The 18931-nt window shown below is 36.3% G+C and overlaps 1 protein-coding gene across 2 annotated transcripts in view; it reads right to left on the bottom strand.

Moving 5' to 3' along the window:
• The window catches only part of Med13 (mediator complex subunit 13), an 88710-nt gene that overhangs the window by 18735 nt on the left and 51044 nt on the right, over window positions 1-18931 (bottom strand). For both annotated transcript variants that reach the window (XM_034505477.2, XM_076936097.1), the window contains exons 11-18: window positions 18612-18690; window positions 14960-15081; window positions 13274-13364; window positions 12945-13159; window positions 12413-12609; window positions 10050-10966; window positions 2574-2735; window positions 293-516 (exon numbers count right to left, since the gene is read on the bottom strand). In XM_034505477.2, the coding sequence (XP_034361368.1) occupies window positions 293-516; window positions 2574-2735; window positions 10050-10966; window positions 12413-12609; window positions 12945-13159; window positions 13274-13364; window positions 14960-15081; window positions 18612-18690 (2007 nt within the window). The remainder of the gene's footprint in view (window positions 1-292; window positions 517-2573; window positions 2736-10049; window positions 10967-12412; window positions 12610-12944; window positions 13160-13273; window positions 13365-14959; window positions 15082-18611; window positions 18691-18931) is intronic.

Genomic DNA, 18931 nt, shown 5'->3' with positions numbered 1-18931 from the left:
CCTGGAGACTCTTCCTGTTTCTACCCAAATACACCTGAGATACAGGCATGCACCACCACACCTAGCATACCAAAGGTTGCTTTAAATAGAACACATTTATGCCCTTGACAGATTCCTTTAACACTGTGTTTTCCACTGTGGCCCATGACATACATATCTAACAAAGACTAGCAAAAATATAGTAAGAATATAATTCATTACTAAGACTACTATCAACATTAGCGTTCTTCATCAACCAGTAGAAACACCCAGTACATTTTAAACATGAAACTATAAATTATAAAATACCTACCTCGTATATTGCAGTGAGATCTCTAAAAAAGCTTCTGGCTCCATTTAACAACGCTTCGTTCTCTGGACAGAGTACAACATAGGCTATATCTCTTTGAGATCCATAAGGTTCCAGCATAAGTTTCTCCCAGTAAGGGAGAGCAAATGGAGAAAGCACCAGAAAATCATAATCATAACCCAACAAAAACGTGGGAATCGGCAGTGGTTCCGGAGATTCATCAGTTCCTGAGTAATAAAGAAGGCAATCAGGAAGAAGCCAATTCATGTCATCTTCTTTATTTCCAAAGTTAATAAGGAAAATATTAAAAACAGAAACATAAAAAGCAAGTAATGACATATTTTCAGAATTAAAAATATCCTTAAGTGGTCACTTTAAAATATTTACTGCTACTTTACTTGAGATTGATTTTTTTCTACAACCCAGTCTGGTCTTGAACTTGTAACAATCCTCCTTTCCTCAGCCTGTTAAATGTTCAAATTCTAGGTATGAGTCACCACACCTGGCATGAACTGACTTAATAGTAAACAAATTTGTAATTGATATGGAGTTAATATATTTCCCATAAAAAGGACTCATAAATCTATGAGAAAATCATCAGATATACAATGTTATACAAAAATCAACAATACTATATTTTTTACTTAAAACTGAATTAAAAGGGTAGATCTCAGGTTAAATGTTCTTACCACATTATTAGGAGAAAAAAAAAAGATAAATTACCTTATTTTAAAATGAGTAAAGCACACAAACAAAGACAAAGAAAGCTGTTTGATCTCTTTTAAGAAAGTAGCCTGAATATTAAAAAGTAACTGCAACACCACACTCTGTTTATACTGTTTATACTAATACTATCTATACTGTGTGTATACACTGTCTGTATTAATTCTGTCTATACTATATATATATTGCTGTCTATACCAATTCTCACAAACACAATACATTGGCAGACACTGTTAGTAAACAACTTATCCAGCATCATAAAAGAAGTCACTGTAGGAATCTGAACCCAGAAAACCCACTCTCAGCATCTCAAGTTATAGTGAAATAAATGTTCTTTTGTTCAACTATCTGACAATTTACTGGCAAGTCTGAGACAGTAAATATTTATCTGATTGAGTTTAAATTGATACTGCTGAGTATAATTTAGCAATACAAAATTTAAACTACACATATGATTTTAAGACAAGCATAAACAAATCACTGAAAATAGTTGGAATTATGAAATATGGGTGGAATGATAAATGATAGAAATACTTTTTATATGTCTATAGATAATGTATTGATAAAATACATACAGAAATAATCTTCAAAATCAGGTACAGAAATAAATCTGTTCTGGTTTTGAGCAAAATGTAAAGGTTTTTTTTTTTTTTTTTTTTGGTTTTTCGAGACAGGGTTTCTCTGTGTAGCCTGGCTGACCTGGAACTCACTCTGTAGACTAGGCTGGCCTTGAACTCAGAAATCTGCCTGCCTCTGCCTCCTAAGTGCTGGAATTAAAGGCGATTGCAACCAGTGCCCAGCTTTTTTTTTCTTCTTTTAAATGTAAAGTTTAAACTAAAACGTATCAATAAATTGAACCTTTCATAGGTTATCAATTTATATGACATTTGAATTATTCAGCCATTAATAAAACAGAAAAATACATTCTGAAACCACAGAGAACTTTTAATGGTAACAGCTACAATTCCAGAGCTGGGAGTGTGGTTTGATAATTGCCTATTGTGTGTGAGGGTCTGGTTCAATCCCAACACTACAAAACACAACCAGCTATCAGTCAAATATACTTAAGTGCTACTGCAGAAACAGTATTTCAACCATCTGAGAGCCTCCTCCTTACAGGTGAGCACAAGTCAACATATACCTACTAAGTGTTCATTGACTGCTTTTGTCATACCTGCAAATTTCTATTTTTGTCCAAACTTTTGATGTGGTAAATCTTACATTTTTAAAAAAGTATTAGCCTCTATTTGACCACAATCTTTCATCTCGTTCAATTTACAACTTAAGTCATTTGGGGATTTTACAAAAATCATCACCCTTCCTTCAGATAAAAATCATACTGGATGTTAGGTATGTATAGATAGTGCAGCTACTCATGCTGATGTGAGATTAAAGAAACCAGGAAAACTAAATGCTACAAAAGTACAAAGAAAGGTCGGCTAGAATTGGAACCTGACCACAGTATCCTCAAATACTTAAGAACTAATGTACTTATTCATGGTGGGCTCATACCTGAGAAGAGACATAAATCAGTTATTATCGAGTACAATACACAACTTACCATAAGAGCCTCGGCCAGCCATCTTATGAAATTGTTGCCATGTGAGAGGACCTTGAACCCCCCAAGGCCTCACTGTTCTTTTTTTCTGAATAGCATCTTGAAGAACTGGCTGAAGAGAAAGGAGCATCCGAAGTATATCCTGTGAACACTGCACACTCCCATCTACAATCATTAAAAAAAAAAATTGAGTAGCAATTGCTTTTTGGTGACACAAACTTTATAGAGTTTAAAAGAAATACATCTGAGGTATTTTAACTGTTCATTATAAAAAAAAAATCTAAACATTTGCATACATAGAAAACTATATAAAACCTTCCAGAAGTCAGATTTAGCAGCACATATCTATCCCTGAATTCAGACAGACAGACAGGAAAGTGAGGACTGGTGGGCAGGCAGAGGCAGGTAGGATCTCTGAGTTTGAGGCCAGCCTAATCTACAGAGTGAGATCCACGTGCCTCTGCCTCCCAAGTGCTGGGATTGAAGGCATGCACCACCAATGCCTGGCTGTGAAAATATTTTTGAAACACAAACCAAAAAAGAATTTCTATCCACAGTTCTTACAGATAAATAACTTAAAAACAAGAATGAAGTACAAGTTTAAAAAACTAAAAAGTCAAATTATAAAACCTGGTGAAGCTGAAGGCTCACAAGCCCCAGATGGGGCTGTGGGATGAGATATTTCCTTTGAACATTCAACACTTCAGTCCCACTCCCCAGTAAAGCAAAGGATCTTAAGAAGCATTTCTCCTGGGATACACAAATGGTATCTACAAAAAGACACTGAGCATCAGTCATTGTTAGGGGAATTCAAAGCCAAACCGCAAGAAACCACTTCATAACCACCAGGATGTCTTCAATAAAAAATAGATTGCAAGTATCGGTGTGGTTTTGGAGAAAGTGGAATCATCTAATGTTAGAATTTAAAGTAGTGCAAATGCTTTCAAAAATATGAGTTCTATGACCAAGGAAATCTAACTATGATGGAAACACAAGCATACATAAAATCGTACACACATGTTCACAGAAGCCAAAGTGCATTCAATTCAAATGCCTAATTTCAAGATTTAGAAAAAAGTATATCACTAAATAACTCAACATCCTCACACAGACATATGAGGGCAAAACACCAATGAACATAGAATAAAAATAAACTAAAAAAAAAAAATTTTGAAAAGAAGTCACAAAAGCCCAAATATTGTACTATTCAATTTATATATATAATGCCCCAAACTGCCCATCTATACAGACAGAACACTAAGTAGGCTAATTAGTGGTTGCTTACAGTTACAAGAAAGGGATGGATAAAAATAGCAAATAACTACTAAGTATTGGTTACTTTTGGAGTGACACAAATGTTCCAAAATTGTTTGTACAAATAGTTAAAACTGCAAATACTAAATTTTTGACTGTACATTTTATATAGATGAATTATATGGTATGTTTATAAGTTTTTTTTATATATGATCAGGAGGTGCTGGGACAGTGAAAATGAGAAAATTAAGAGCATTTTTTTTTTTTTTAATCTTGAACAAGCTGCTCCTTAAATATGCAAACTATTTTGTAGATTATTTTTTCCTCTTCTGTAGTAAGGATTAAACTCAGGACAATATGCCAGTCAACTGTTCTGCCACAGAGCTACATTCTCAACCTACTTCATTGACTTTTAAGTTAATTTGAACAAATATTCATATTCACTATTCTCAGTGTTGGAAATATGAATACCCTTACACAGAACTTGCATGGGTGTACTTAAGGGATAAGAGATCAATCAATAAATTCTATTGCATACATAAGAAATAAGCAAATACAGAACATAACATCTAACAAGAAGAGTTAAAGGAGACAAGAACGAACCCAAGTTAAATATGACGGAGAAAGGTAACCAAGGCAGACAGCTAAATCCACAGGCCCTAATGCGCAGGTAGTAATTCTGTAGATATACTCAACAATGCTATACTTTCATCAGAGTATAAATGTGCACCAAGTAAAACTTAGTATTTACCTGGCAAAGAGGTAATCCCAATAAACTAATAATAAAGGGCGCTCCTGAAGCTATTTGCTGCTGTTGGAGTGAGCAACATTGGAGGTCTATGTGCCAGGGACTCACTGATTTGGCTTTATTTTAACTGGCTCTTCCCTGTAATATAATGAATGTATAATGTAGTATAATGAATTAGGTGAATCATGATTTGTCATGAATAACAAGCCCATGAGTGGGGTCCACTTGCTTTATTTCACAAATTACTTTTACTATCATGATGAAAATAATTATGAGTTATGATCTCACTGCCAAAAAAAAAAAAACCCTGTTTTTGTTGAGACAGAATCTCACTTACACAGTACTAAGTTGTCAATATGCAACACCATGCCAAAGAGGTATTACACTTCCTCACAGTCTATTAAATGCCTCCTCCTGCTCTATTCCCTGCTCCTTTTTATACATGTGTAAATCTCAAGAAATAACCAGTACCCTGAGTTTTATGTGCAAATGAACAACACATTTACTTTTGCTTGTTTCAGAACTGCATTAAAGGTATGCTTTAACTGGGGTGGTGAGATGTTTCACAGAGTAAAGGCACTTGCAGCTAAGCCTAAAGACTTCACTGAATGGAAGATAAACAACTCCTGCAAGTGTCCTCTTACTTCAACGTGTAACATGGCATGTGTGTGCTTATGTGAGTGCATGTCTGCACACACAGAAAACATGTAAAAAACACACACAATGTAAAAAAAAAAATACATGCTACTATAGACTTTAGAAGTATTCTGACCTCACCCTCAAACTACTATTGCTATAATTAATCTTTAATTCATCAATTATATGTGATCATAGTCACATAATTTTCTTCAATTTCAGGGCTTGTTAATATTCTGTCGATATACAGTTATTAATAATAGGATTTTCCTATCAATAAGAAGAATTTGGGGACTGGAGAGATGGCTCAGTGGTTAAGAGCACTGACTGCTCTTCCAGAGGTCCTGAGTTCAATTCCCAGCAACTATATGGTGGCTCACAACCATCTGTAATGGGGTCTGATGCCCTCTTCTGGTGTGTCTGAAGGGAGCAATGGTGTACGCATATACATTAACTAAATAAGTAAATAAATAAATAATTAAAAATTAAAAAATAATAAATAAATCTTTAAAAAAAAGGAATTTCGATTATCGTTTACTTCTCTGATTATAATTTTAGTTATCTTAGTGGCTAGAACAATTAAAATGTAGACTCTTATCTCCATAGCTCCCCCAAATACCAAATACAAAGCCCACTGTTTGAAAATGGCTTAACTGGCGGGGTGGTGGTGGTGCACGCCTTTAATCCCAGCACTTGGGAGGCAGAGGCAGGTGGATTTCTGAGTTCGAGGCCAGTCTGGTCTAGAGAGTGAGTTCCAGGACAGCCAGGGCTACACAGAGAAACCCTGTCTCAAAAAACCAAAAAAAAACAAAACAAAAAAAAAAACAAAACAAAAAAAAAAAAAGAAAAAGAAAATGGTTTAACTGGTACAATATATAAGGACTACATAAGATCTGTTATGTTTACATGAATGAACTCATTAAATCTTTACAATGCTAATCAAGTCAAATACTAGTTTTATTTCATTATTACAAATAAAGTGAGTTGAGGATATAGTTCAGTTATAAACTACTGGCCTAGCATACACAAGATCCTGGGTGCAGGAGGGATTTCAATCTAGCAACATGGCTGGCTTCTCTGGATGGAATACAGACAAACCCTTAGTACACATCTTTAATTTCCCCCCCCCCCCAAATGAAAGTAAAGTTAAGTTTGTAGAAGGAGGCACCCATGTTTGAAAGACTAATTGAGTGGCAGACAAAGTGATGAATCAGAGAAAGTTCTGACAGAAGAGGATATGCAGAACTTTCAGAGGAGGAGAGAGAGGAAAGGAAGCTACTTGAGGGAGCAGTTTAGAAAGAGAGAAAGGAGGCTGTTTTACCAGGACAGTTTTACAGAGACAGGTTGAAGAGAGAACGAGCTGGAGAGATGGCTCAGAAGAGCACTGATTGCTCTTCCAGAGTTCCTGAGTTCAATTCCCAGCAACCACATGGTGGCTCACAAGTATCTGTAATAATATCTAATACCGTTTTCTGGTGTGTCTGAATACAGCTACAGTGTACTCGTATACATTAAATAAATAAATAAATAAATAAATAAATATTAAAGGAGAGAGAGAGAGAGAGAACACTAGACAAAAATGAAAACAGAAAGAGTCCAAGAATGAAAAGGAACCAGAAGGTAAGAACATATTGCCAATATTAGTTTGAGGCCAAGCAGAGCAATTCAGAGATTGAGGGAGAAGTCAGATTGAATCAGTCAGCTTGGAAAGGAGTTTGAGCCAGAACAGCTGAGTTGAACCAGCCAGTCACAACTCAGAAAGAACTAGAAAGGGTGAGTTTACTCAGCAGTAAGTCTCAGAGGCCGAAAACACTCTGGGCCTAAATAAGATTGTGTGGAGACTATAAGCCTCCAGGACTTGGTCTAGGTTAGGAGACAGAGGCAAGAAACTTCAGAAACTACAATTACATCAGGGGAATAAAAGTTACTTTTACACCTGGGTTCACACACACACACTACAGACAAAGATATAAAGATAATATATCACTTTTTCAAAGACATCATTAGTAATGAGTGACAAAAGGGATTCCTATCTCCAGAATCTGCTTGAGAAGATCATGGGAGAATCTGTTTGAGAAGATCATGGGAGAATTTGTTTCTAACAAAGTGGGACTGTGTGAAGCTGCTAGTGTGTGAATTAAGACATCAGCATCAAATGACCCTGTCAGTGTCTCCTACTGCTCTCACCCACTACAAAAGAAATCACTAAAAGGGTCACTTTTCCTCTTCTTGTCCATCTATTATTCTTGCTACAATGGACATGTTCCTATATAAAGGTCAATATACACCTCTACTTGGAATGTATTCTATTACCCCTCACTTATTTAATGACTTTGCTCCTACAATAGTACCTTTTGTTCTGTGGTAATTCTTCCCAAGGAAGGAAGTCAGACTGGAAAGAGAGTGAGTTTCCAGTTAGGTAGGAAGATTATGTTCTAGAGGTCTACATAGTAACATGATGAGCACAGCTACTATTACTGTATTGTATATTTTAAAATTGCTAAAAGATTTTAAGAGTCACTATAAAAATAGTGATAGATAAGCTATCATAGATTCATATAGCAAAATACCACTTACTTAATTATATGAAATTATTGTCAATTTAAATTTTTTGATCTACAGAATAACTTTCCATGTGTGTGTGTGTTAACCCTAATATAAAACCTATTTATAACAGTGTTTACCAAATTTCAAGTTTGTTTCTTATTTCCTCACACCCTACTCTAATCAGGTTGAGCAGAACTGATTCTCTAGGTCTCTTAACTCCCTTCATGGGGTCACATCCAGTGGTCTTGTCACACTGCACCTTTATCAAGACATATTTATACATGCATGAACAATCACTTCCGTGTTCCTTCTCCGATTCCTTCCTGACCCTCTTTTGGGAAGTTCCCCAAAACTTCCCATCCAGCTCCAGCCTTTGAAGAGAAAGGGCCTCATATATTCCAGGGTAACCTTGAACTTACCTATGTGGCCAAAGATCATCTTGAATTCTTTCCTACACTTTCCCAGTGCTGGGTTTCCATAGTATTTAATACTAATAACCCACATACATGAGATGTTTCATTTCCAGAGCCATCAGTCTTCTGAGTTTTAACCTCCAAATTTGTGCCTGCCCTCCTATTTTCTTTCTCTGCAGTAGTACTAGAATTTGTACAAACCATGCTTATATGCTTCATCTTTACTTAAATGGACCAGCACATTCTGTAGGTCTATATCTCTATCTAATCTAGAATCTACTACTAATATTTGTACGACTTCCAGTCTTTTCCAAGCTGCCATCTTCACTGACTGACTATTTCTAATGTAAGTTACTGCTTCCATTCTCATTTTCCCTCACCTCCCATCCCACGATATTTTTTCTGAAATAGCCAGTGATTTGATTGATTGATTGATTGATTGATTTATAGCTAAAAAGATAGAGCCATGTTACTTTCCGATTAAGAATCATTCCCAAGGCATTTAAAATAAATGCTAAAGGCACTGCCTAAAAACCCACATAAAGAACCAGAGTAAAAGTACCTGCTGTCAAGCCTCACAACCTGAGTTCAATCCTTGAACCAACATGGTATGGAGAAAGAACCAACTCCCTCTAGTGTCCTCTGACCTCTACACATTCTCCAAAGCACACATGTGCACCCAAACATGGAAATGCTCACACACAAATTAGGTAAGTGTTTGGGACACCTCTTACACTTCATCATGTATCAGTTTGACCATCACGCAACATACTTAACACTACCTATGTTTCTAAGTTTTACCAAGAGAACTGTGTCCTCAAGGATTTGGAACTACATTGTCTGCTAACATTCTTCCCCCAGTTAACTACTCTGCTCACTTTTACCACTCCAAGTAGGCCTTTCTATAAATGTTCCTTCCCCCTTGTTAACATCTCTGACCATATTTATAAAACAGCACATAAGGTTCCTGCCCTGCAAACATGCTTTTTTGCCCTGCTTTCTCTTCTACGTACTTGTAACTGGTATGTAATGCAAGTATATTTTTTCTGTTGTTGTTGTTATTTAACTGTGTCTTCCATTAAATCATAGGCTCAAGAGGACAAGAGATTCTAACCTAGCCAGTCAGTGCCCTGTGAATGAAAAACCTGATCCATGGGGGTGGGGTTGGGGGAGGGCACAGCACAAGGTTGATAGCTTCTTAGGAATGACCCAGAAGGCTATCCTTCTATGTATCTGAACTCCATAAACACATGCAATCATGTACCCACATGTACAAGGAAAAACAAACAAAACAATCAAATAAAAATTCAAAACCAAAGACTGTTGTGACTGTTCAACAGTGAGCATCAAACAGTACTGAGCATAAACAAGGTTCTCTGTAGTATTTACTGAGATAGCCCAGGCATAGCTCAATAGTGGAGTGCAGATACCTCAAAAGACAAATTAGATGGCTGCATGAAACAATCACTAAACTGCCAACTAACATGAAACGATGCCTTTTACATTTCTATTTAAGTATATAATAAAAGATGTATGATAATATTTTTATTGGTGAAACTCAATTAAACAGCTAATAAGTCTCACTTTAGGTAACAAGTCTTGTTTTCTTTTATTTGTTTGTTTGTTTTTCTGAGACAGGGTCTCTTACAGTCTTGGCTATCCTGGAACTCTATATGTAGACATGGCTGACTTCCAACTCACAGAGATCTACCTGCCTCTGCTGAGATTAAAGGCATGAGCTACCACACCCAGCTGTCTTTAAATGGGGGTAAGTTCAAACTTCAGCATCCCTATCTGGCTACATGCTTCTGCTAGTTTCCCCCCCAGGAAAAAAGAAGCCAAAATCAAATTAGTGAAGAACTATTCCTTTCACAAACTTACCATTTTGCTTGGCCCATGGGTGTAAGCATGAGCTTCTGACAAGTGCTTCATCAACTTTTCCTCCTGACATGTTGTCCATGAATTGACGCCCATGTTCTAAGGCCAGACAGCAGTCACTACAACAGTCCCGCTCCTCAACACGCACCCAATTGCTACTTATACCCACTTTGGGAAAAGGATCTTGGTCTGCCGCTCCAAAGGGTGAAAATAAATTAGTGCATTGATCTTGAAGCAGTAATATCAATTCATCAGGCACCTTTTCAGATTCCTTTAGGCCTCCATTAACATTTTCCACAGAGGAAGCCCTGAGAGCTTCAAAACGTTTTTCTGCTTCTTTGCCACAGTCTGTGTTACGTCCTATGATGTCAAGTTCATCTTCAAGAAATAATCCTGAATTATTTCCAAATTTTCGGTTCATGACAGCACTGAAGCCGCAGGTACACCGATACTGTGCTTCCTGCGTTGGGTCTGGAATGTAAACTCCAACATCGGCACCCTTGATATTCATGTTGCAGACACAAATACAGCAACTTTCAAAATTACAGTCTTTAAACAAATTCATTACTGATTCTGAAAGGATGAGGTTTACATAAAGACTGTGCGCTTCAGGGATGGAAGGGACAGTTGCGGGTTCAACAGAATTGAGGGGTCTGCATGTAGATGGGGTGGAAGCTGGTGAATACAAGTCTGAATTCTCATACTTGACTGAACCTTGAGCACTAGCAGGTCCACCAGCTCCACGAGGAGTCCTGGGAGTCCTTGGAGTCCTTGGAGTCGGAAACCTAGGGGTGGATGGTGAAGGAAGAATTCCTGCTCCACTATTACTAGGAGGTGCGCTGCTCGGAGGCATCCCAAAAGAAGTATGGGTTTGCGGTGTGTAGGCGGGACCATAGTCTTGATCCAAATTACTGCCATCACTGTTGTCACCAGGGTAGAAAGAGAAACAAATTCATAAAATAAGACATTAATAATATGGAACACAAAAAAGCATCCTCCATATGCTTCTAAACAACACTGAAAATTTACATATGGTAATCATTACAAGATTAGAGGGATAAATAAGACTTATTTCAGGTTTATTGTGTCCACTATGGAGATTCTTGTGAGCTAACTAGAATCAAAATATAATAATGAACTAGATTCAAGATTTTAAAATGAGGCAATGGCTAAAACTATGGCTTAGTGTTTAAAATATTTGCTGCATTTTGGGGAGACATAGGTTCAGAGGTTTGGTTCCCAGGACCCATATCAGGCAGCTTACAACAGCCTATTAACTCCAGTTCCAGGGTATCTGATGTCCTTTGGTCTCTGCAAGCACCTAAACACATGTGGTGCACATGAAGTCATGTAAAGGTACACACATAAAATTTTAAGACTTATAAAATCGTAAATTTATTAGCCACATCTAGACAATGATATTTACTATCTATAAATTTCTAATGCTACAAATATCCATATTTTATTGACTCTAATTGCTACTGATAGTAAAAAAAATAAATTCTGACTTTTGGGGTGTTTATGTGTTAAAAAGTTGCAATAGTGGGTATTTTGTTTTGTTTTTCAAGACAGGGTTTCTCTGTGTAGCACGCCCTGGCTGCCCTGGAACTTACTCTGTAGACAAGGCTGGCCTCAAACTTGATCATCTGCTTCTGCTTCCTAAGTGCTGGGACTAAAAGCGCACACCACCACTGCCCAGCTGGCAATAGTAATTTTAAAAATACAACTGATAATAAAATGCAAAACTTTATCTGTTACAAAGTGAAGTAACTGTAAAATGGCAGCATATAAATGAGAACAATTCAGAATTGTAGACTAAAAAAAAAGGTGCCTCTAAAATTAATAAATGGCATATGGTTTCAAATGGTTTATCCATCTCTATTGTCATTATGATAAACAAGAATCATTTTATTTATTCACTTAGGATTTCCAAAACCAATGCTCTATTTCCAGCAGACCAGGTACTTCAAGAAAAACAAAATCTGAGCTGCAGAGATAGCTCAATGGGTAAAAATGCTTGCTGTGTAAGCTGGAGACATGAGTTCAAATTCCCAGATACCACGTGAAAAAGCTGGGTATGACTAACTAAACAAGCTATAATCCAGCACTTGGAAGACAAAGACAGGTATATTCTAGGAGGTTGCTGACCAGTCCGCTTAGACAAAACACCACGTTTCAGGTCCAATGAGAAACTGTCTCAAGTGAGTAAAGGGGCAATACATGTGGCTTGTAGGCATGCATATTCTCCAATGCCACCCCTCTAACACACCCACACACACATACATGTGCATGTACACACACACAGACACAAACACACACACCTCCCATACAAGCATTCAGTATTATAATAACGTCATCAATCATACCCCTCTTTGATGAATGGCATTGAAGGGCCTGAAGGAAGCAAGTCCAATTTTCCAACAGTCCAGCTCTGCCGGTAAACACACTCTTCTGGCAATTTGATAGGAGGCAGACAATGGCTTGGTAGAGTTTTTAAAGGTGCAAACATGGAACATCCTACTAGAACTTGACAATTTTCAGGCTTATAGACATAAGAAAAATCCTACAATATAAAGAACGTGGACTTTCAGTGCCTTATATTCCAGGGACAAAAACAAAAACAGGAAAAAACAAACAAACAAACAAACAAACAAACAAACAAAAAAAACCCAGAATCAAAGCAACTGCCTTCTTTACCTTGTTCTTTAAATGGACAAAAGTATAAATATTTTCTGTTTCTATTTTTTAATGCATTTTACATAGTGTTCCCACAATTCACTCTTCATATTTATTAACCACAAAAATAATAAAATCAACTGTGAAAAAAGATTCTTAAACACAGCAATTATTTCTCTAAGAAAACACAGGGAGGAATAACTTTTCTAGAAAAATACTTACTTTAATTTCAGAAGGTTTAGGGCTACAGAATCCTTCCTCAACCTCAATTCTGAACTGTGTTCCTACACTAGAGCTATTTCCTTCCAGGACAGTTCCTCCAGGTACTGTGTCCACACTACCGTATTCTTTGTTATTCATATTCATTGGAGAGAAGCCCATAATGTGCTGTTCCAGTGACGGTGGCGTGGGGTACATTTTGTGAAGGTCTGCAGTGCCTGTGTGCAATACAACACACGTTAACATAAGAGGTGAGTCTGTGTTTAAATCGAAGGGAGTCTGCTGGGAGTAAGTTTTTAAACCAAGCTAGAGATCAGATCTGGGATGCTTACTTATACAAGATAACGGATCCAGACTTCCTGTCTTTGATTCTTTGGAGTTGGCTTTATCATCTGATCCACTTGCTGATTTTTTAGATCCAGGCTATGGAGAAAAAAAGATATATTAATCTGAAAGCCAAAGTAATCACACAGTATTAATCCCTTATATGTAAGCTAAAGGATAAATACTGGTCATCAAAAATGGTTTTCTGAATCAATGACAGAGCCAAATATCACATCACTGACATGTAGTTGCTAAGTCTCTCAATTTACAGAGAAAAAGACATCCTCAAGAAAATACATAAAAAGGCAAGAATAACCAATAACATAAAGCCAAATAAAAGGCAAGAAATATAAAATTAACACCAGAATTTTTTTTAGTAAAAGATACTCAAAGGATCTGTCTTTTAATTTAAAAGATATTAAAATTTCCTATATAATTAATAACTCCTCTTAATTCTTCTTTAATTTTCACCTTGGTTTAATAAAGTTATTCTTGTAAAAATATTTTTACAGATCTAATACTGAGCATAAGCTCAAGGAGACTTCCTATCAAACCAAGTTTTAGCATCTCTCATCACCACCATTGTTTTTTGGGGCTAGATTGTTTTTTGAGATAGATAGAGCCTCATGTAACCTAAGTAGGCTTCTCATTTTTATGTAGACAAAAGTTGAGTTTGAACTCCCAAACCTCTGGCCTTCATATCCCAAGAATGGGGATTAAAGACATGTGCAACTACATCCAGCTCTTACCAGTGTTTTTAGAAGGAACGTGTATTCTATGTCTCACGCTGAACACTTTGTAAGTAAAGCACATTATATGACAAATTTTTTTACCTCCAACAAGCCACAGCTGCTGTCTGCATGTTAGCAGAAACAAGATCTGTCTATATGAAGCATATTCAAAGTTCTTTTCCCAGTGAACCTAGTACACACTATACTGGAGAGTAAAGGGTAAGTATTCACATAGAACTATATCTGACATTACCAATATCTGTAATAGATTTATATGTTGAAACATGTGTGATAAATATCCTCATAGGATATATTATATTAGACAACAAACACCAAATATGCCAGTCAGGTCCTAAACTATTTTTAAGTAGATGGAAAAGGAATGCCTTTTATGATACTGTAGCACCCAATTCATTAACTGCTAGACAACTGACATTCTAGGAAATCCTACTGTAGGAAATTTAAAGTTTTTACTTTTATCTTCAACTTTCTCTGAAAACAGGTGTGAACAATGAAGTAGTATTTTCTGTTTTCAAGTCTATGTCTGATAGTAACAGAAGTCATCTCAAACAATTTCAGAAGAACTAGCATTTTTTATTAAATTGGTAAGGTGTAAAGTTCTAATGTTAATTATTTAAAACATTCACTAATTCAATTCCAGAGACACTTCTCAAACTACAGGATCAAAAAACAGAAAAATCATTCTAAAGACTGAAAAAAAAAATTACATGGCAGAGCTCAATTAAACTTGATCACCTATCTTTCAAACATACCCACATCAAGGTTCACAGGAAACCATGTTAAGGTGATTCTAACATGAGAGTAAAATCAACCAATTTATAAAATATTTCCTACTGTTCGGAGCTAAAACATAGTACTAAAGTCATAAATCACTTCCAAAACTTGAAATGTTATGAAATCAATGAAATTAAATTTAATCCTAATCATTAATGGGATACTCACTGTTAATTCATCTTCATCAGAATTGAAGAGGTTATCAAGGTCAGTATAAGACACTGCCAGATCAGAGTCATAAATCAAACTGGTTGATGGAGGACGGGCATGATTAGTAGGGCGTGGAGCATCTACATGATGATCAGAAACAATAAACTGAAAACTCAACTATTAGCCAAGTAGTGGTCTACTTATCTAAACAAGACAGAAAGCCTAATGTTCATAAGGACAACTATGCAACACAAATTATTCTTAGTTTCTTATTTAAAATCTGAAAATTTTTCTCAGAAATAAAGTTGTAAATGAACAATAGTATTTTCCCTAGGAAGCTCCAAAAGTTACATAATCTATACCATAGTTAAACTCTGTAGATAAGTCATAAAAATATAAATGCTATTAGAATGGTAGACTTAAACACATTTTCTTTTTGTGTGCGTTATGAGATGTGATTGGATTCACAGGTTCCTGTGCACAGATCAAATGCATAATGTTGCCAGAGGTTGACATGGGTTATCTGCCTTAGCTGCATCCTAAGTAATACATTTAAGTATGGTCTTTCCTTTGAACCTAGAGCTCACTGATTCATTCAATAAGTCTAGCTATCCAGCTTTCTCTGGGAGTTCCCTATCTCCTCTTCTCTCATGCCAGAATTACAGGTAGGCCCCATCACACTTCCCGACATCTATGTGGCTACTGAGGATCCCAACTATGATTGTTATGCTTGTCCAGACCACTTAAAAGCCAAGCCATCTTTCCAGCCCTTATCTCTTTATTTTGAAACAGAATGATTTATTTAAGTAAATGAGGTTGCATGTAAGCATCTTAATAAAAATTACACAATCACGGAATATCAAGCTAATTATGTATGATAAATACATTTTAAGTATCTGCTAAAAAACACAATATTGACAGATAATAGTGGAGTATTATTACTTGTCTAGAAGCTTGATATGCTCTTTTCCACTATTATTTTTTGTGTGTATGATTCTTAGTGGTTGGGAAAAAATAGAGAGAAAATAGAGGATACAAAATAGATACCAAAAAAGAACTGGATAAAAGAAATAGGTTCTACTGCTCCTCTACTGCACAGAGGAGTGATTATACTTCAGAGTCAAGTATTTTGACCTATAATCATACATTTAAAAAGAAAAACCCACTAGGGAAGAGGAACTTTAAGGCTCCTAATAAACTAAATACAAAATACCCTGATTTGGATAATGTATGTGGGATACACATAGTAAAATAATTATGTCTGTACCACACACATACGATTATTACATGTTTATTTTGTTAAGAGCACAGACATCCTGACCATAAATGCATGGACTTACTTCTAGATCTGCCACTCTGTTCTACTGACCTATGCCTTTGTCTTTTTTCCTTAATGCCAGGGCTACACTACTATTAGCTGTAGAGTATATTTTAAAGTCAGACAATATAGTGAACCAGTGGGGATGGAGCAGGGATTCTCTGTGTGGCCCCAGCTGTCTTGGGACTCACTCTATAGACCAGACTGGCTTTGAACTCAAGAACCTGACTCTGCTTCGAAAGAGGTGGGCAAAATTAAAGGTGTGTGCCATGACACAGCTGATAAACAGCTTTTTATTGAGGAGAGGGGAATTAAGAAGAGACTATGTGCATCAACTAATCTGCAACTCATGAACTCCTTGTCAACTCTTGAGTGCTGCAAGTACAGCCATATATCACAAAACTTGGCTCAGCACTTTGGTCTTTTTACTCAGTACCTCACCAGCAACTGAAGTTCTTTGGAGCCTCAATATGAAGTCCAGGATTGTATTTACTCTATCTCTGTGCAACATGCCACTAGAATTTTGATAAGGACTCCTTCATCAAAGAATCTAAGATGTTACCCACCAATACTTAGAGACACTAAGCTGCCTTAGGAAAGACTACCTGCTCTTTCTTTATATGAAATTTTTTCCTTATTTTCACTTCTTTATTCTCAGAATACTAAAACAAATGTTGCCTTCAAAAAGTACACAACAAAAGATAAACTGTGACTATTTAAAAACTTAATTTATATTATATATACTAATGCTAATAACTAATGCTTAATAATTACAAAAAGAAAAAAATTACAAAAAGATCTTTGTGTTTTTATTCCAAAAAAGTACTTATATGAGATGATACATAATAGCTTGACTTAGCACTCTAAAATGTCCACAGAAAGCAACAAACTGTACATCATAAATATATATATATGATATATCATGCTTATCAATTTTAAAAATTACAGATACCTTCTTCACACAGGTCAGATACTTTCAAAGGACTCTTGACTACTATAGCTCTATTGTCTGGAACATATAAATATGCTCAACTGATAAGCAGTGGTAGCACATGCCTTAAATCCCAGGAGGTAGATCTCTGAGTTCAAGGCCAGCCAGGGATACACAGAGAAACTCTGTTTCAAAAAAAAAAAAAAAAAAAAAAACACACACAAAAACAAAAAAACACAAAAACAAACAAAAACCTGAACACTGAAGGAATAGCATCAGAAAAAGAATCCTTAGATGGGTATGGTGACACATGATACAATCTCAGTACTTAGGAAGTAGATACATTAGAACAAAAAGTTCAATACAGTGCAGCCACCACACAGAGTGTTAGAAGCCAGCAAAAAACTAAAAACAAAGCTAAACAAAGGAGAAGGAAGAGAAGGGGGAGGAGGAAGAAGATGAAGAAGAGGAAGAAAAGAGGAAGAGGAGGAAGAGGAAGAGGAAGAAAAGAAGAAGGAAAAGGAAGAGGAGAAAGAGAAAGAAGAGGAGGAAGTGGAAGGGGGGGAGGAGAAGGAAAAACAGAAACTAAATGCTCTCTTACATATTCAAGCCATGCGAAGAATCAAAGTTTTGTAAGTTTAATTTAAAAACTGAGTTCTTCAGGACAGGTATGGTGACACACAACTGTAATGTCAGTGACACTCAGGTGCTCAAGACCTCAGGAATGAGATCAGCTTGAACTACTCAAAAAGAAACTGTCTTAAAATAAGACAAAACAAAAACAAACAAACAAAACCCTAAATATTGAGTTTTCAGATCAGAAGAACCTTTAGGCGATGATCTTATCTCACTACACAGACCTATTTCTAGCTGTAAAGAAAAAAAAAAAAAAAAAAAAGGAAGACATTCCAGCAATTTACATTTGATCTTGTTCTTTGTTTGTTTGGGGTTTCAAGACAGGGTTTCTCTATGTAGCCCTGGCTGTCCTAGAACTCACTCTGTACACCAGGCTAGCCTTGAACTCAGAGATCTGCCTGCCTCTGTCTCCAGAGATTAAAGACGTGCACCACCATGCTCCATAATACTTGGTCTTAGTTAGCCAAAACACCAAAAAGTTATACATCTCAACTTCTAAAAAGAATTGCTATCATTTGAACTTGCTTCTTCAAATACAATAAATCTAACAATTCCATGAAATATAAATTGTGCAAAAAGGATTATTTAAAAATCCATCATTGTCACATCAGGCTAAGCAGTAGGTGTCTTTACCCACAAAGCCATCTCACCAGCCCCAGATGAGTGTTTTCATTACCCATACTTCATAAAATTTTGATTTTTAAGGAATAGGTAATTTCCCTAAATCACATACTCAAATCATCACTGGAACGAATGCATAACTCATGACTAGAAAGAAGTTTTACCTTGCTTAGAGGGACTAAATAATGACATAGCATCTTCTTCATGTGATAACACTGTGACAGCAGATGTCCCATCTTCCACCTAAAACAGTGTTACAGATTAGGCAGTGCTTTACATTTTACCAACAATAAAAACCTATCAATTCTTGAGTAGCTATGTGTCAAGCATTCTTATAAATGTACTAAATGCATTACCACTAATTCTTGTGCTGCTTTGGAGTCAGGGAGTTGCATTTGAAACAAGGTTTAATGTAGGCTTGCCCTCATATTTGTCCTTTCCTGCCTGTCTCCCATACACTAGACTAGAAGGCACACACCACTAT

This window comes from Arvicanthis niloticus, chromosome 6 (genome assembly GCF_011762505.2).
Source record: "Arvicanthis niloticus isolate mArvNil1 chromosome 6, mArvNil1.pat.X, whole genome shotgun sequence".
Lineage (NCBI taxonomy): Eukaryota > Metazoa > Chordata > Mammalia > Rodentia > Muridae > Arvicanthis > Arvicanthis niloticus.
This window is presented reverse-complemented; position numbering and strand designations above follow the sequence as displayed.